General features: G+C 45.8%; 1 protein-coding gene across 3 annotated transcripts; it reads left to right on the top strand.

Moving 5' to 3' along the window:
* Positions 1-273: 273 nt before the first annotated feature.
* golgb1 (golgin B1) lies at positions 274-20,545 on the top strand. Of its 3 annotated transcripts, none has more exons than XM_083528970.1 (20): positions 274-512; positions 1,161-1,254; positions 4,316-4,486; positions 4,632-4,754; positions 5,458-5,619; positions 6,135-6,257; positions 6,358-6,471; positions 6,546-7,269; positions 7,373-7,455; positions 9,029-9,095; positions 9,763-15,013; positions 15,113-15,536; positions 15,624-15,857; positions 15,933-16,754; positions 17,475-17,659; positions 17,876-18,038; positions 18,198-18,283; positions 18,447-18,518; positions 18,867-18,948; positions 19,048-20,545. In XM_083528970.1, the coding sequence occupies exons 1-20, from the start codon at positions 505-507 to the stop codon at positions 19,183-19,185; spliced, it is 9,126 nt and encodes a 3,041-aa protein (XP_083385096.1). In that variant the 5' UTR covers positions 274-504; the 3' UTR covers positions 19,186-20,545. The 3 variants fall into 3 exon arrangements, with proteins under 3 accessions (XP_083385096.1, XP_083385097.1, XP_083385098.1); XM_083528971.1 differs by having other exon boundaries at positions 276-495; XM_083528972.1 differs by lacking the exons at positions 274-512; positions 1,161-1,254 and adding an exon at positions 1,570-1,658.

Raw genomic sequence — 20,545 nt, 5'->3', positions numbered from 1 at the left:
AACCTCTTCGTTTTAGGGTTTCGGTGCCCACGGTACAGATGCCACAGTTCAGAGTACACAGCACAGTACTGTTTCAGGTTTGTAATTTGTAGAAGTTACTTGCCTCTTCGTTTCGGGTTTGGGGTTGTAATTTGTAGACACTCTCCTCTTTGTTTCAGGATTAAGGTTATAATTTATAGACATTCTCTTCGTTTCGGGTTTGGGGTTATAATTTGTTGACACTCCCTCACCTCTTGTTTTCAGACTGTAATTTGTAGACGCTCCCTCACCTCTTGTTTTCAGACTGTAATTTGTAGACGCTCCCTCACCTCTTGTTTTCAGACTGTAATTTGTAGACGCTCCCTTGCCCCTGCGCAGGCCAATCAGCGCTGAGAGAGTGTGTGGTTTCCGGGATGTTTTGGTGATGTGGCTCTGCTCACAAACCCCAAACACGACACATTTATCATAGAGTCCGCTAACAGCAGCGTTTACTCACCTGAGGAGGATCCACAGCAGGTGGGTTTAATGGCACCGTGAGTGTGTGATGATGATGATGATGATGATGATCAGAGACTCTGTGCACTAATCCACACGACCCTGGTGGACAGAACCGGTTAAACATTCCTCAGCAGCTCGTCTCATCACTTCACGCTTCCCTTCAGCTTTCAGGTGTTTTTCAGGAGCTGCGCGAGATCGCAGTGTTGCTTCATTAATCTCGTTCTGCTTGTTGTATGTGTGTGAGGGGGGGGGGGAAGAGAGAGAAAACAGCACGGCGCATGCGCAGGCGGCTCCTATTCTCCACTATGTCTTTCTGCACTTCTTGAGCATCTGATTTCATGACGCACCGCTTCCGGGTTTAACTCATGAATATTGATTAGGCAGCAGCAACTCGGCAACGTGATTGGCGGATGCTGTAGAGGCTTTAAATCCGGTTTACCTGTGTGTGTGTGTGTGTGTGTAAGTGTGTAAGTAAGAGAGTAAGTAAATGTGTGTATACACTCATTAGCTGTGTACAGGTTGAACCTGAAGCCGATCTGCTGTGCTGCTGAAAACTATTGGCACCCAGACCCTCTCTCTCTTTGCAACTCACTGCCCCCCCCCCCCCATTTTAACACGTTTCTAGAAATCGGAGAAATTGTCATTCTTTTAAATATATTATAATTGTTTTTTTCTGCTGGCAGGGCGGCCATGTTTAGCCGGCTGACCCAAGGCGTGACCTCCGTCCTTCAGGAGTTATCTGGAGAGGAGCAACATGGTGATGAAGCTGATCCTCAGGTACATGTTCTCCACCTGTACAGTGTTTAGGACATGGAGAGACCTTTTTATTACAACACACACACACACACACACACACACACCCACACACACACACACACATACACACACACATACACACACACACACACACACACACACACACACACACACTGTTTCCTCAAGTCATATTTATTTAACGAAATGTTCCTTCAGCAGGAAATAATTTTTCCAAAACCCAAACAAGTTCCTGTATTTATTCTTCTTCATTTCTTGTGTTCTGATAAACTCAAGGTCATGTAGGGACAGATATTTCTCACATGACTGGAGAGAGAGAGAGAGAGAGAGAGAGAGAGAGAGAGAGAGAGAGAGAGAGAGACGCTCCATACAGATACAAGGAAGGACAAAATTGATTGAGAATAATGGTGGAGAAAAAATTTAAACACCGACATTCACCATCACACACACACCAACATTCACCATCACACACACACCAACATTCACCATCACACACACACCAACATTCACCATCACACACACACCAACATTCACCATCACGCACACCAACACTTACCATCACACACACACCACCATTCACCATCACACACACACCACTATTCACCATCACACACACACACCACCATTCACCATCACACACACCAACATTTACCATCACACACACACCACCATTCACCATCACACACACACCACCATTCACCATCACACACACACCACCATTCACCATCACACACACACCACCATTCACCATCACACACACACCACCATTCACCATCACACACACACCACCATTCACCATCACACACACACCACCATTCACCATCACACACACACCACTATTCACCATCACACACACACACACCAACATTCACCATCACACACACCAACATTCACCATCACACACACACCACCATTCACCATCACACACACACCACCATTCACCATCACACACACACCACCATTCACCATCACACACACACCACCATTCACCATCACACACACACCACTATTCACCATCACACACACACCACCATTCACCATCACACACACACCACTATTCACCATCACACACACACACACCAACATTCACCATCACACACACCAACATTCACCATCACACACACACCACCATTCACCATCACACACACACCACCATTCACCATCACACACACACCACCATTCACCATCACACACACACCACTATTCACCATCACACACACACCACTATTCACCATCACACACACACCACTATTCACCATCACACACACACACCACTATTCACCATCACACACACACCACTATTCACCATCACACACACACCACTATTCACCATCACACACACACCACCATTCACCATCACACACACACCACCATTCACCATCACACACACACCACCATTCACCATCACACACACACCACCATTCACCATCACACACGCACACCACCATTCACCATCACACACGCACACCACCATTCACCATCACACACGCACACCACCATTCACCATCACACACGCACACCACCATTCACCATCACACACGCACACCACCATTCACCATCACACACGCACACCACCATTCACCATCACACACGCACACCACCATTCACCATCACACACGCACACCACCATTCACCATCACACACGCACACCACCATTCACCATCACACACGCACACCACCATTCACCATCACACACGCACACCACCATTCACCATCACACACGCACACCACCATTCACCATCACACACGCACACCACCATTCACCATCACACACGCACACCACCATTCACCATCACACACACACCACCATTCACCATCACACACACACCACCATTCACCATCACACACACACCACCATTCACCATCACACACACACCACCATTCACCATCACACACACACCACCATTCACCATCACACACACACCACCATTCACCATCACACACACACCACCATTCACCATCACACACACACCACCATTCACCATCACACACACACCACCATTCACCATCACACACACACCACCATTCAATATCACACACACACCACCATTCACCATCACACACACACCACCATTCACCATCACACACACACCACCATTCACCATCACACACACACACCACCATTCACCATCACACACACACACCACCATTCACCATCACACACACACACCACCATTCACCATCACACACACACACCACCATTCACCATCACACACACACACCACCATTCACCATCACACACACACACCACCATTCACCATCACACACACACACCACCATTCACCATCACACACACACACCACCATTCACCATCACACACACACACCACCATTCACCATCACACACACACACCACCATTCACCATCACACACACACACCACCATTCACCATCACACACACACACCACCATTCACCATCACACACACACACCACCATTCACCATCACACACACACACCACCATTCACCATCACACACACACACCACCATTCACCATCACACACACACACCACCATTCACCATCACACACGCACACCACCATTCACCATCACACACGCACACCACCATTCACCATCACACACGCACACCACCATTCACCATCACACACGCACACCACCATTCACCATCACACACGCACACCACCATTCACCATCACACACGCACACCACCATTCACCATCACACACGCACACCACCATTCACCGTCACACACGCACACCACCATTCACCGTCACACACACACCACCATTCACCGTCACACACACACCGACATTCACCGTCACACACACACCGACATTCACCGTCACACACACACCGACATTCACCGTCACACACACACCGACATTCACCGTCACACACACACACCGACATTCACCGTCACACACACACCGACATTCACCGTCACACACACACCGACATTCACCGTCACACACACACCGACATTCACCGTCACACACACACACCGACATTCACCGTCACACACACACACCGACATTCACCATCACATAATTTTGAATCACAGAGATGTTTAAGATCGTTCACAGTTCTGTATTTCTGGCATGTGCAGGATGGCTTGGTTCCCCGGTTGTTGTCTGGCCCTGACGTCTCCTCAGATGTCTTGGGTGCTTCAGATGAGATCCTGGAGCGACTGGCTCAGACAGAACAGCTGGTGGTTCAGCTTAAAGATCTCATCAGAGAGAAGGACGGTCAGCTGGCCAGATCCGAGAAACTGCTCAAGGTGAGAAATAACCATGTGTATCGGGAACATCTGGAATGTTCTAAAAAGTCTAATATCAGAAATTATCTTTGATCTGAGGTCCTTTGTTTTGATGTAACCGTGTGCGTGCGTGCGTGCGTGCGTGTGTGTGTGTGTGTGTTTATAGGAGGAGAAAGAGCAGGGTGAGGCAAAGTTCACCAAACTGAAACTGCAGGCGAAAGCTAAAATGGCTGCTCTAAATAAACAAATCATTGAACTGAAGGGAGAAGAGGGACTCAACACCAGTCAGGTAATGGTGAATGTCGGTGTGTGTGTGTGTGATGGTGAATGTCGTCGGTGTGTGTGATGGTGAATGTCGGTGTGTGTGTGTTGGTGAATGTCGGTGTGTGTGTGTGTTGGTGAATGTCGGTGTGTGTGTGTGTTGGTGAATGTCGGTGTGTGTGTGTGATGGTGAATGATGTCGGTGTGTGTGTGATGGTGAATGTCGGTGTGTGTGTGATGGTGAATGTCGGTGTGTGTGTGATGGTGAATGATGTCGGTGTGTGTGTGATGGTGAATGATGTCGGTGTGTGTGTAATGGTGAATGATGTCGGTGTGTGTGTAATGGTGAATGATGTCGGTGTGTGTGTGTGATGGTGAATGTCGTCGGTGTGTGTGATGGTGAATGTCGGTGTGTGTGTGTTGGTGAATGTCGGTGTGTGTGTGTTGGTGAATGTCGGTGTGTGTGTGATGGTGAATGATGTGGTGAATGATGTCGGTGTGTGTGTGATGGTGAATGTCGGTGTGTGTGTGATGGTGAATGATGTCGGTGTGTGTGTAATGGTGAATGATGTCGGTGTGTGTGTAATGGTGAATGATGTCGGTGTGTGTGTAATGGTGAATGATGTCGGTGTGTGTGTGATGGTGAATGTCCGTGTGTGATGGTGAATGGTGTGTGTGTGTGTGTGTGTGTGTGTGTGTGTGTGTGTGTGTGTGTGTGTGTGTGTGTTTAGAATACAGAGAGCTCTTTCACGATGCCTGCTGGTTCGGAGGAGGAACTCCGGAAGTTAAAAGAGAAATTAAGTGAGGAGGAATCGTCCAATCAGAGCCTGCGAGAGCAGCTAAGAGTCGCTGAGCAGCGAATTAAAGAGAAGGAGGAGGAGCATGCAGAACAGGTGCGTCCTTTACCCACATATATTCACATTATTATTTCTCTCCAGGACATGAGTCTGTGCAGGATGAGCTTCTCACTGCTCTGAGGATCATTCATGCACGTCCAGTCTGAATCAGAGTGAACTCTAGCATTCTGTTTTGTTGACTTTTCCTGTAAACGAATCAGGCTGCATTTCTTCAGCACTGCGGCTTGGTCACGTCCCGAAAGATCAACCAAAAAACACAAGGAAGATGCTGGAATACACTGCATGTTTGATTAACGTTCTCGTTAATCTCGTTTTCTGAATCAATCTCCAATCTTCCCAGAAGAGTGGCGCTTATTATACCAGAGAATGGAGATTAAATGTGGAATGAGATGTTCGAAAAGATGCCAAACACATACCAAAATTATGTTTAGGTGTCCACAAACTTTTGACCATATAGTGCATCTTCTCAGAGCTAGTCTTCTTCTAAATATTTCTGCCTTGGTCTATAATTTTAGAGAAGAAACTTTTTTTTTCTGATCTTCTCACCCCAGGTTGGAGTTCTGCAGGCTGTAGTGAAGGACAAAGATGTTCGGTTTCAGGAGCAAATCCAAAAGCAGGAGAAGGAGCTTCTTCAGATCAACACCCAGGCCTCGAACGATGCTGAGCTGCATCAGGTGATCTCTCATAGGCACTTGGTTCACCCTTAGAGCTTTTGAGGATTCCAAGAACCTGCACAATTCACACTGATCCTTTTTTTTATTATTGAATCTGAAGGCTCTGCGTGATTCCCAGAGGAGGATCGAGGAGCTGGAGGAGTCCCTGCGCTCTCGTTCGGAAGTCCTGGAAATGTTACAGCAGGAGCTGAACAGTGCAGATCAACAGAAACAGGTTCAAAATAAAGTTTCTTCTCAGGTTCCTTGCAACCTCGCAACGTTCTCCTTATCATTCCGTTTCTCGTCTAGATTCTGACCGCACAGTTCAGACAGATGGAGCAGGAGTTGGCTGAGGTCCACAAACTCCGAGAACAGGAAAAGGAGCAGTCTTCTGCGCATGCTGAGGAACAACTCCAGGCTTTGAGGAGCAATCTGGAGGCTCTGGAGAGGGAGAAAGAGCAGACCATGATGGTTCTGGAGGCAGAATTGTCTTTGAAGACATCTGAGCTGGAGCAAGTGAAAGCAAGTCTGGATGAACATTTGAGTAAAGAAAACAAGGAAGATGCTACCATGGGGGCGGAGCTACGCACGCTGCGAGCCGACCTTGAAGCTTCTGAGAAACAGAGACAGGAAGTGACGGAGAAGCTGGAGGTCGAGGTTGAACGTCGAGTGGATGAGCTGCACCACTTGCAGGAGAAGCTCGATGAGGTGGAGAGGGAAAGAGAGGAAGCGATGCGGACTGAGAGAGAGGAGCTGGAGAGGCTGCAGATGGAGCTCACGTCCCTCAGAGAGAGGCTGGACACAGAAAAAGAGGAGCAGGAAGCCGGGGTACGAGCCAAGCAAGCGCTGGAGAAGCTCTGGAAAGGACTTTACTCTCTCAGCAGTGAAGGATCCGAGGTAGAGACGGACGTCCCAGGAGATCCTACTCAGGTTCTGCATGTTTTGGAAGCAAGATTCGACGACATGAGAGCAGAACATCAGGAGAGAGACCAGCGGATGACTCAAATCAGCGTTACCATAGAAACGCTACAAGGTATAAAGGCAGAAGAACATCCTAGATGGAGAGTTTATTTAATTATTAAGGGGGGGGTTCCTACCACTGAGATGAAAAACCAAATTTACCATCATGTTTACAGAACAGCTGGATAAAAGCACGGCAGATGCCGAGGAGGCAGCAGGCAGGATTCGGGAGCTCGAGCAGCAGCTGTCTGAGCGTCAGGTGAGGAGATATCAGAGCCGTAATCAGGTAATGATGTATCTGAGACTCGGGTCAGAGTGTTGATAATCCTCTACTGGCCTTCATCCCTGAGCTATTCCACACTCCACGCGTCTTTAGAACATATCGAGTGGACAATCCTGAGCATTTTAATGGTGTAAGATCTCACACGTAACCGTGGATAATCATCTTATACCATGAGCACTTTCAGGAGTTCTGACTGAACGCTTTAAAATAACGCTCCATTCTCTTGTTTTATATACGAATGATTATAGCTCCAATTCTGCTGCTCCGAGTCTCGCACAGATATAGTAGAGCCAGAAGATTATTCACCATAGAAGTTCCATCACATGCTAAACTCCTCCATGGAGATCAGTGAGGTCATTAGGAAACGTGTACAATCGCCGTCTCACTCTGGATGGAACTGGAACTGGATGTTACTATGGTTACCGGTGTTTATAAACAACATTCATTTAGATTCAACGAGACATGTGTTCAAAACTCTGAACTCACACCTGAACCTCCATCCAATCACAATCCACTATTTTCACCTGAACTCCCTCCAGCCAATCACAATCCACTATTCACACCTGAACTCCCTCCAGCCAATCACAATCCACTGTTCACACCTGAACTCCTTCCAGCCAATCACAATCCACTATTCACACCTGAACTCCTTCCAGCCAATCACAATCCACTATTCACACCTGAACTCCTTCCAGCCAATCACAATCTACTATTCACACCTGAACTCCTTCCAGCCAACCACAATCTACTATTCACACCTGAACTCCTTCCAGCCAATCACAATCCTCTATTCACACCTGAACTCCTTCCAGCCAATTACAATCCACTATTCACACCTAAACTCCTTCCAGCCAATCACAAGCCACTATTCACACCTGAACTCCTTCCAGCCAATCACAAGCCACTATTCACACCTGAACTCCTTCCAGCCAATTACAATCCACTATTCACACCTGAACTCCTTCCAGCCAATTACAATCTACTATTCACACCTGAACTCCTTCCAGCCAATCACAAGCCACTATTCACACCTGAACTCCTTCCAGCCAATTACAATCCACTATTCACACCTGAACTCCTTCCAGCCAATTACAATCTACTATTCACACCTGAACTCCTTCCAGCCAATCACAATCAACTATTCACACCTGAACCCCTTCCATCCAATCACAATCCAATATTCTCACACACACACACCCACACACACACACACACACACACACACACACACACACACCAGGGTTAGTGTGAATAGTGGATTATGTTTATATATAATTCCGAATTCTGTAAATCTAATTCTGGATGCACCCCCGCAGCCCCTATGGTACTTTAGTGAACTCTTCTTGACGTTACTTTAATACAATCGTGTTTTTAAAAAACGTATAAAAATTACCGTGAATTTCAAGATAATCCACAACTTGCTGTTAGAATTCAAATAAGAACCTGCAAATTTTCTGAGCCGTGAATTATAAATATATATAAATAAATATAACGCTGGTGATAAACATGTTCACACTGTGAGTTTCTAAAGTCGGTGTGTGTGTTCTAGGTTACTGAGGAGCCAGTGGGAGAGCAGGTGACTGAACTGTCTGTCAGGGATTTGGATAAAGCAGAAGGTGAGTGTGTTTGTCTTCACGAGTTGGAAGGCAACCAAGTAGACTTTCCCCCCTCGTGCTGCAGGTCTTTTATATACACATCTCACACGTGAGATGCCTCACTCTCCAGCGGTGTTATTTTTAGTGTTTCAAAGCCCAATTTCAGTTCTTGTGTCTTCGCTTTTAATCAGCATCGCTTCCACTCACAACCATGTACATATATACAGTCATATATACTGTAAACTTTACGGTACGCTACTGTAAAGTGCTTTGTTTTGCTGAATTATAATGAAGTTTTTCAATAAATGACGGTACACTACCCCTTACTGATCACTATTCTTCCAGACTCCTGGGTACGCTAATCATGTCTCCACTTTAAATTACCATGGAGTTATCAGAACACATCTCCATCGTAGGTCAGGGAACTACCTGTATTTATATACACTGGGCCTCCCCTGGGCTTTTCCAGATTACCCATAATCCAATCATGAAGTGAATATGAATCATTGTAATCCTCCACTTCCTGTTCAGGTGAGGACGTGCGATTAAAAGCCCTGCTAGTTCTCCTCAGCTGATCCACATTTGTAAAAACATTGTGTATTTGAATTCCAAACATTGATGCGATTAGGTGTTATTTCTCTTCAGGATTGTTTTTGATAAGATTTTGATGTGATTTTCCCAACCAAAGGTGCAGATGAACACAGTTCTGAGAAGTTCTCAGCTCTGGAACAACAGCTATTGGAGCAAGAGAAGGAACTTGTTGCCCTCAGGGAACGCTTGGCATTCAGCGAGTTGCAGAACCTGAAGATTTCACAGGATGAAACCTCAGACTCTCAGAACGATGCAAACGTTCCTGCCATGCCTGACAGTTCTGGAGCTCAACCTGGTGTTGAAGATGTTTCAGAGGAAGACACGACACTGATTGCGGTAGATTCTGAAACGTCTGCACTGTCTACGTCGGTCGTGTCGTCTGCCGACAACGAGAGCAGTCCTGAGAAGACCGGACCACAACCTGAGTCACCTGTAGAGTTAAAGGAAGCTTCCTCAGATGAGATGGTGACTAGCACAGACTCAGAAGTTGCTCATAGCAGCTGGACACTTCTAGAAGCTATTAATCCAGATGCAAGTCAAGAGTGGCCTCAACAAATTCAGGATCTAAATGCTCTTCAACTGTCCACCCAGTCCTGGGAAGAAACTAGTGAAGAGCAGGTCACATCGACATGCTCGATGGTAAAAGTAGAGTCATCCATGGTTATCCAGAAAACTGTTCAGATTCAACAACACCAGCAGGAAGAAAACTTGCTGAATGCTGATTCCAGTCCTGATCAGGCTTTTCCACAGGAACTCCAGAAAACATACAGCGAACTCCTGGGTGAACTTCAACAAATGAAGGATTCAGCTGCTGAGTCCCAGGAGAAGGTACACCTTCTGGAAGAGGAACTGAAGTTACTTACTGTTGTTAAAGATGAAGCAGAAGCAAAGGCGTTAAGATATGAAAAAGACTTGCTTGAAGTTCGAGATGAGATTTGTAGAAAAGCAGAGCAAAACGCTGTAGAGAAAGAGAAACAGAAGGAAGTTCTTGAGGTGCAACTGGAGATCTTGCAAAAGGAGGCTTTCTCCAAAGATCAGACGATCCAGTTGTTGCAGGCAGATCTTAAAGAGATTCAGGAGAAACTGGCTGAAGAAGGTGGTCAAGCTCGGATGCTGGGTGCACAGTTGGAAAATAGAGAACTTGTGTCCTCAGAACTGGAGGAGAAAGTCATCACAATGGAGGCAAGGATTCAACAACTTTCTGAGGAGGCTGAGAAAGATAAAGCTGCTCTCCTTGGCAAGACCACGGAGCTTGAAAATTTGCATCAGTCTCTGTCACTGAAAGAGCAGGAGATGATGGAACTCAGTGAGAGCATGACTGCCAAACTGCTCCATGCAGGTGAGGAAAAGTTTGCGATATCTAGCGAGGTCAAAATGCTAAAGGAGCAGATGATGGAACTTGAAAAAACCTGGGCTGACCAGCAGAAAGTGAAGGCAGATAAGACAGCTGATGAAAGTGAGGACTTGGTAGTTTTGCAAAAGGAGAATCAGAACCTGGTTGCTCAAATAGCCACCATGAAGACAGATGGGGAACAGGTGAAGCGAAAGTTGCAGGCGGCCTTAGTGAAACGTAAAGAGTTGATGAAAAAGATTGCTAAGTTTGAGAAGGAAGCAGGCAGTTTAAAAGAAAAAGTACACCAAGAGGAAGATGTTAGCTTTGAGGATGGAGAAAAAGAACAGGAACTACAGAATCTTGAAGCACAATTAGAAGAAACGAGACAGTCCTTGACTTCCAAAGAAGAAGCCTTAAGTTTGCTGGAACAGAAAATGCTGAGCCAAGATCAAGCACTGGCTGAGGCACATGTAGAAATCCAACGCCTTGTAGAAGAGGCTAAAGCACTCGCTGAACATGAACAAATCATAAGGCAAGTTCAAGAAGAGAACACCAAACTCCAGTCACAGGTCACCAACATGGAATCTGAGCTTGATTTGTTGCAGAAAAAGCTCCACGAGGCCACGGGCTCTCGCAAAGACACTCTGCACAAGGCGAAGGAAAAAGATCGGCATCATCGTGAACAGCTTAGGCAGCAGAAAAAAGAGTACAATGTTCTCCTAGAACGGTCTGAAGCTAAGGAGGACGAGAACGCCGAGCTACTAAAACGTGTAAAAGAACTGGAACATCTTGTGGAGTCAAGGGAACCAGGAGATCAAGAAAAGCTTGTGAATGTAACAAAAATGGCTGAGACTCCAACTGAGAATGTGGAGAACATAGGGTCAGGAGATTGGGGTCAAGAGGACTGGGTTGACTTCACCACATCTGATCCTGAAATCAGTCAAAAAGAATCAGCTGCCGAGCAGGAACCACAAACCACATCAGGAAATCATGAGCGGGAGGAAAATTCTCTCCAAGACCTAGTAAAGTCTGAACAAGCTGCCCATGTGGATCTGGAGAACCAGCTGCGAGAAAGCCAGGCAGCTCTGTCACTCAAGGAGACCGAGTTGCTGGAGCTCAGCAAGGAGCTGGAGACATTGAGGGCTAAAGAGAAACAGATTGATGCGCTTTCAGAAGAACTGGACGATTTGAGGACAAAGTGTGAGCAAGCGGAGGCCCATGCAGAGATGTTAAAGGCTGAAGTGGAGGAGGCTGCTTCTGTGGTCAGGAAAAACATGTCCGACGCAGAATCTCCCGTTGTAGCTCTTCAGGCAGAGGTAGATGAGTTTAAGCAGTTCCTTAAAAACAAAAATGATGAGATCATTGACCTAAGCCAGCAGCTGAGTGAGCAGAGTTTCCTTCTGCAGAAGATGCAGGAGACTGTTCTGGAAAAAGATCAGCTGATTGCATCTTTGCAAAATGGACTGAAAGCTGAGCAAGAGAGGAGTCAAAAGCTAGAAGCAGAAATCCCACTGAAGCAGGAGGAAGAAAAAGATAACAATGCCAAGTTTCAGCAGCTACAGCGCAAATTTCAGGCTGCTCTGGTGTCACGGAAGGAAGTTCTCAAAGAAAACCAAACTTTAAAAGAAGAGCTAAGCAGAGCCGACAAGTCGAGATCGGAGCTGCTAGCAAAGATTTCAGCTGTTGAGGCAAATCTGAGCAATCTAAGCATGGAGAAAAACAAACTAATTGAAGAAGTGGATAGGACTTTGCTGGAGAACCAGAGTCTTGGTGCCACTTGTGAAAGCCTTAAGCTAGCAATGGATGGTCTTCTAAACGAAAAAGAAACGTACAAGCGCCAAGCTGATAGCGCCACAGAAGAAGCCGAACAGGCATCTAGGCGGTGGGAAGAGAAGGTGCAAGGCATGAAGGAGGAGTACGAAACCTTACTGAAGTCATACGAGAACATAAGCGATGAAGCTGAACGGGTTAGAAGAGTGCTGGAAGCTGCAAGGCAGGAGAGACAAGAATCGGCGGCTAAAGCACGAGCTCACGAGGCAGCCAAACTCGAGGCTGAGAAGGTAGCGAACGAAGCTCAGAAGGAAATCGATGTTGTGAAAGAGAAAATGCGAAAGTTCGCCAAGACAAAACATCAGAAAATTATGGAACTAGAAGAGGAGAATGAGAAACTTAGAGAAGAAATAGAAAAGAAAGGAACCAAAGAACATGACCCAGGTTTGGAGCAGGAACTTGAGGAAGTAAAGAATGAGTTGGAATCTTTGAAAGCTAAATTTGATTCATTAGAAGCTGATCGACATTCTTTGGAGAAGGAAACTGAAAATCTGAAACAACAGCTGGATCATGAAATGGATAAAAAGAATGGCAGACTTTTGGATGTTGGTTCTTCAGAAAACGTTGAGGAACATGTGGTGCAGCATTTGCGTGCGGTTTTACCTGAAAACCAGGAAGGTGGTAGCTTTTCCAGAGGGTATAATTTGTTGATGCAACCAGTTAACTCTGGGGGAACCAAATCTGAACAAGAGGCTTCAGAAGTAATAGCTAAAAGGGATGAAAGCCAACATGTAGAAACCGTTGAGCAGCGGAAGGAAATGGAGGTGGCCCTTGAGATAACAGAGAGCAAGCTGAAAGAACTACAAGCAGCTCTTGAAGATGAGAAAAGAACCAGACTTGAACAAGAATCATTGCTTAATGAAGAGCTATCTTCTCTAAGGAAACATCTCCAGGAGTCTCGGGAACGAGAGAAAAAGTTGATGGAGGAGGGCTCTAATAGTGAATCCCAGCTACAGGTGACTCACAAAGGACTTGAAGTAACGATGGGAACCAGAATAGAGCAGGAATCTTTGCTTAATGCAGAGGTGTGTTCCCTTAAGCAGAATCTTCTGGAGTCTGCAGAAAGAGAGCAGAGTCTAAAGGAAGAGTGCACAAAGAAGGAAAATCAGCTTCAGGAACTTCGCAAAAGTCTCGAGGTTGAGAAGGATGACCTGGAAGAGCGACTGATGAACCAGCTAGCGCAGGTCAATGGCAGTATTGCAGGTTACCAACAGGAGGCAGCCGACAGCCGAGATTGCCTTGCAGAACTCCAGCGAGAACTGGAGAAAGTGCAGAGGGAACAAGCCGAGTTGGAGGCCATGCTGGCAGGAGAAAGGGATCGAGCAGCCAGGCTTGAGGAAGATAAAAGACAGGCCCAGAGAGAAAGAGCTGAAGCAGAAGCAGAAGCGGGTCTACAAAGAGAACTTGAGCAGAAACTAAAATCAGTGAAGAGGGTAAAGGAAGCTAGCCAGAGCCGAACACGTCAGCTTGAGGAGCTGCTGAGGGAGAAACAGCTGGAGGTCCGACAGATGCAAAAAGACTGCATCCAGTACCAAGAACGTATCAGTATACTCGATCGGGAAGCTAAGACTCTTCTGTTGGGTAGAGATGAGGTGTCTAAGGAGCTCGATGCAGCTCGGCAGGAGATGGCAAAGCTCGAAGAAGAGAGACGCAGACTTGAAACAGAGTTGGCAACGTATAAAGGGAAGCTGGATATCGCTCAGAGTGAGGTGAGCCAGGCACTTGCTGAGAAGGTAGCCTCCGAGCAACTTCTTCATCGACGGGAGGCTGAGTTGAAGTCCGAAGCTGAGCGAACGCTGGATGAGGTGAGATATCGCTTGGGAGCAGAGCTAAAACAGATGGAGCTTCAGTTGGAGCAGGCCTACCGAGACAGAGAACGAGAAGAAGAGGCAACGCTGGTGGCTAAGAATATTGCAGATGCTGCAGAGAAATATGCCCGGGAGACTCAAGCACGTCTGGACGAATCGCTAGCACGATTGGCCGCCTTTTCGCGCTCCATGTCTTCACTGCAGGACGACCGCGACCGCGTTCTGGATGAAGCTAAGCAGTGGGAGAACCGGTTCCACAGCGCCCTCCAGGGAAAAGAGGCTGAACTGCAGGAAGCCGAAAACAGAGCTAAGGATGTTTCTGAGCGACTTCAGAAGGAGACGGCACAGAAAGAGCAGATGCACAGTTTACTGGAGAGGTTTGTTTTTTGATTAGATCATTTTCTTTCACAATTACTAACGATCTTTTATTATTATTCATGGCAAACTATTAATTATGATCTTGTGTTTGTTTTCAGGTTGCAGAAAGCAGAAGAGCAGTGGCAGCTACAGTTATCCGAAGCAGAGAAAAAGCACAACCAATCTCTGACCATTCTGGAAAAAGAAAGAGATGAGCTATTTCAGAAACTGTCTCAAACCGAAAGCTCTTTGTCCCAGACACGGTCTCAGCTCACTTCTCTGGAAACTGAGGCAGAAGGTCTCCGCCATCGAGCTAAAGCCCTAGAAGAAGCAGTCGACAAACTTCAGAGCGACGCCAATCAAGTCAGGGCTGAACTTAAGGAGCGTGAATCAGAAGAACGAAGGTTGTGCTTGAACCTGGAGCAACTAGAGACAGACCTGCGTTCCTCTAAAACCCTTACAGACACTCTTCAGGCAGAGTTGGCTGAGAAGCAGAAAAGGGAAGTGGAGCTCCTTGGAGAGAAGGAACACGCCGTCACTCAGGTATTCGCTGTTTTATAAGTGTATCAGTCCAGAAAAACTCTGTGCCATATTGTTCTTCATATCATGATTTTGTTCTGCCCCCTGTAGGCTGCAGAGGAGGCCAGGAAGGAAGCCGAGAGCAGGGCAGAAGGAGCGGAGAGTCAGCTGGAGGAGAGAAGAGCAGTCGTGCGAGATCTTGAGGAGAGGCTTTGTAAGACTGAGGAGGAAGCGAGTCAAAGCAAAGCTCGCCTGGACTCTTTTACGAAGGCTATGGGATCCCTACAGGATGATCGGGACAGGGTACTAAACCAATACAAGCAGTTAGAGGAGCGACACCTCCAGGTACGGTTTTGTTTATTTTCATTTCAGAGCTTTTCAGAGTCTGTATTGGAGTCTGACTGATTCTTCCATTTTCAGGTCATGATGGAAAAGGACGGTCTCATTCAAGAAGCTGCTACAGAAAACAACGGCTTGAAGGAGGAGCTCCGTGCCCTTCTGGCCCAACGCGACGACCTCAATGCGGAAAACGCCAAACTACACGCCCAACTCCATGGCTACCGAGATGAGCTAAAGCAGGTTCTGTCTCTGAAGGACTCTCAGCATAAGAAGCTGCTTTCGGTTCAGCTTGAACGTATCAGTGCCTTAGAAAAAGAGAGAGAAGGTTTCCAGGCTAGGATGGAGATCCTGGAAAAAGAAGCTTTGGTAAAAAAAGGACCTGCAGTGGAACGTGAGCTTTTGAGCCAGTCTGGAAAAGTCGAAGCAGTGCTCCATGATGCTCCTGGGGCAGAAGTAGAGAAACTAAGGGAGCAGCTTCAGGCAGCCGGGAAGAAGATCAGCTCCCTGGAGGAAATGCTGGTTTCTGAAAGGGAGGCATATGCAGCCCACAGTAAGGAGTTGAAAGAACTGCGCTGGGAGGGCGGCATTCTTCGGACGGAGACCGAGACGGCTGAGGAGAGGGTGGCCGAGTTGGCCAGAGACTTGATGGAAATGGAGCAGAGGTTGCTAACCGAGAAAGAAGCAGCAGCTCAGCTACGAGCTCAGAACCAGGCCTTTGGCCAAGCCATGGCTTCTTTGCAGGATTCACGTGACGAGGCCATCAATGAAGTGAAGGAACTGCGCCTTCGCATGGAACAGGGTCACCAGTCGGGAAGCTCCTCTGCGCCACCTAGCAGCACGACTGGGGAAGTGTGGAGTCTGAAGAATGCCCTCTCTGCACTCCAGAATGACCGTGATAGAATGGTATCTAAGTTTTAATGCCAACTTTAGAATTGTAGGCAGTATTTTTTTAGTCTTGACCTGATTGAAGTATTATAATATTATTATAATAATAGTTATTAGTATTATTGTGGAGATTTGTTTGAGTTTTAATGTATATGTTTTGCCACCTAATGCCAGATTAGTTGATTATTTTGTTCTGCACCGTACAGATACATAAGCGATACATTTTAGCAGATATATCGCCTATTAAAAGAGCATTATTACTATTATAATGAAATTTTTTTCATATCTATTGCTATTAAAATCAAAACATTTACTAAATTATGCATAATTCTACCAAACATTTAATATAAATAATAAATATTGCGCTCTTCGTGCAGTCTCGTGTAAGAAACAGCACGTGGTGTCAGTGATTCGCCACTAGAGGGTGCACTTGTAATGACAGCAGACCGGAAGCCGGAAAAACTATCTGTATTAACTTTTGCCAATAGTTCCAGCGATCAATATCGGTACCTCTTTATTATCCTTTATTAATAACTAAGGGACATTTTAGTTTGAAACCCATCCTTTATTACTAAATACAGATATGATATGAGTAAAACATAGATTTAAAATTTTCTATATATGAGTCTGGCATTGTTCAGAGGGCCGTTCCAAATGTAAGGCCGTAGTTTGGGGACACATGATTTAAGCAGTCCCATAATTCAGTTCTCACCCTGAGTTGATCTCTTTCTGTAACAGCTGGAACAGCTGCAGATGCAACAAGACGAACTGGACCGACTGGGATCCGGAGAGCTCGCGAGCCTCACCGAGATCCTGGAGCAGGAAAGGAAGAAGATGTTAGAGATGGAGAAAAGGACGACTGTTCTCCTACAAGGGAGAGATACACAGCAGGAGAGAGACAGGCAGGATTTGGAGATGCTCAAGTAAGAGGAAGTTCTAGTGATATTTTTATAGCACTCGCATTCAATCAATCAGTAGCTTGGGGTTGTTTATTTTTAGTAGTTATAGTTGCCAGGGGTAACAACCTAAGTATGTATGGTTTAATGTTTGCACACCACACACCAGGCTGATGGGAAGCACCTTGTGTAAGCTATTCGTTTTCTGAAACCCACCACTGCTCAATGTATCGCCCCCTGCAGGCTGGAGCATAGCGACTTGCAGGCTCAAGCAGAGACTCTGAGGAAGCAAACTTTAGCAACGCTTTCTGAGCGTGACCAGCAGATACGCCATCTCAGTGCCATGCTGGAGGAGGCACGATTATCAGAACCAAAACTACTGCAGGAACACCAAACACACAGACAGGTGAGGGGAACTGACTTTCTGCTTATTATAATACTGTATAAATTATATCATTATCTATATATTATTAGCCTTAATTAGCTTTTACCTGTTTCAATTAGAATAATAGTAATTCTTGACTTTAATTGAGTATTGACTATATATTTCCTGACATATTTTTAGGGCAGAATGGCAGAAGACAGTGCCCCCGGAGGTCCCCTGGGGCATAGGGAGGACTATAAGGCAGAGTGTGTCCTTCTCCAGAACAGGTATCACTTTAAAGTCAGTTATAGTTACATTAAATGTAATGATGAACAGTTGGTTGTTTACCAATAACGTGTGTGTGTGTGTGTGTGTGTGTGTGTGTGTGTGTGTGTGTGTGTGTGTGTGTGTGTGTGTGTGTGTGTGTGTGTGTGTGTGTGTGTGTGTCAGGTTGGATGAGGAGATGGAGTTGAGACTCAGAGTTCAGGTGCAACTCTCGGCAGCACAGGATCATCTCAAACGGTGCGACCTCAATCTCAGAGTGACATCACTTTCTGTCTGCTATCTGATATGAGACAGACTGACAGACAGACAGAGAAATAGATAAAATATGTGATGAGATGAGAGTGATGTACAGACACACAGACAGTTGAGAGTGATGCAGACAGATGTGAGACACAGATAAAAGAGATGTGAGAGACAGACAGGTGAAACAGACAGACAGACAGACAGACAGGTGAAATAGACGAGACAGACTCAGACTTTATTCCACAAATTTATAAGATATGCTTACTTTTTGCAAAAGGTTTTAACTCTTAGCAATTTATAATGTATCCCCTTTATTAAGTACGTGTTTGTGTCTGTGCGCAGATACACACAGGATCAGTGGCTCTCTGGACCGCACTCTGAGACGGCCGTGCTGATTGAGCCACCTGAGGGCGCTGTGACTCGGGTAAGTAATAAACCTCTCGTGATTAAGGGACGTGAGAACAGGAACTCACTGGTTCCTCATGATGATGATGATGATGATGAAGTTGTGTTTGTGTTTCAGAGCCGGAGTGGAGGTCCCGGATTGGGCCGATCGCTCCGAGGAGCCTTCTGTTCCCGTCAGAGGACTCCACTGCTCGTGTCCCTGTACTTACTGACCATCCACGCCCTGCTGCTGCTCTGTCTGGGGGGATATCTGTGAGAGAGAGAGCAAGATCTCCATTAGAGATCAACAGTTACACGATACATACTGACCTACAAACAGGGCAAACTTTTTATTTCCCCCTTTTTTTATAATAATGTATATATTTTTAGCTAATTTGCCAAAGTCTTCCTCGTGGAGTTTCATCCAAGAGGCCAAAACCTCTCACTGCCAAATTCAACACTATCACAGGGGCTAGAAACAAACCTGTCATTATGTAGAATGTGTTTACACACGCCCACATTCCAGCCAACTACAAACTATTGATCTACAGAAAACAGGACTTTTACCAGCTGTGGGTTCCAGCTGTGGGTTCCTACAGATGGTGAGATATAAAAATATTTATCAGAAAACGCTGTTTATTTCGTATCTGATCTTTGGGAAACTCTGCTTATACTTTGCATTATAATAAATGGAATTAAAGCGGCGCTCAGTGATTTTTAAGGCCCGTTTTAATACTCGTTTGTGATTATTATTATTTTTTTTATCTAATTAAAGCGGCAGCCCATCAGGTGTCTCTACCTGTCCATCATCGGGTTTAAAGTCTCCGCCCACTTGTAGACGTTTTCACACGTTCTAGAATTCCATCATTCCATCATCTTTCACTTTTGGAAATGAAAGGTGCAGAATTAGATTTTAGCAAAAAAGGACACACTGATTAAAAGAAATCTAAAACGCCTCTGAGTGAAATTAAAGGACGACAAGATTGGAGGCAGGTGGAGACGTCGCCGTTTCCTGATTAGTTGCTTTTTAATGTGATTGAGCTACAAATTCTTCACATCGTCCTCTCAGTTCTGACTTCTAATAAAGTAGTGTTTAAAGGTGTTACGCTAACTTCAAGCTGTCGTAACAATTTTCCGGTCATGTGCGTCGCCATGGAAACGAGCGACTTTGGAATCTAAAGCACAGATCTCAATGTTCTTCCTGTCATCGCCGTGATGTAAAAAAAAAAAAAAAATCCTAACGATCTTTCATTCCTTCGTATTTATGTTTTTAGCGTCTTTTCCCTCTCCATAGAAACGACTAGAAACACCTGTAGCTCCGTACAAACGCGACACATTCCACGATCAGGGGTTTAATCCGGGTTTTATACGTTATACATCAGATACAAGTGCAGAATGTAAAAACACTAATCATAGGGTTTCTTTCCCATTTTTCTGTCTGAAAGACTTTTCCTGTGCTGGGTTTGGGGGTGTGGCCTGGAGGTTAACTCCTTGTTTACTGGGTGATTTGAAGCACAGCCCTGAGCAGGACTTCCTGTTTTACCTGTATACCTACCTGTAAATGATCCGTTATTTTCTCCTGTATTTCTTTGTAGGGGTTATTTTTTTGGAAATAAAGCTTATTTATAGAAGGGGAA

The sequence above is a fragment of the Silurus aristotelis genome (genome assembly GCF_946808225.1).
Source record: "Silurus aristotelis genome assembly, chromosome: 24".
NCBI classification, from domain to species: domain Eukaryota; kingdom Metazoa; phylum Chordata; class Actinopteri; order Siluriformes; family Siluridae; genus Silurus; species Silurus aristotelis.
This window is presented reverse-complemented; position numbering and strand designations above follow the sequence as displayed.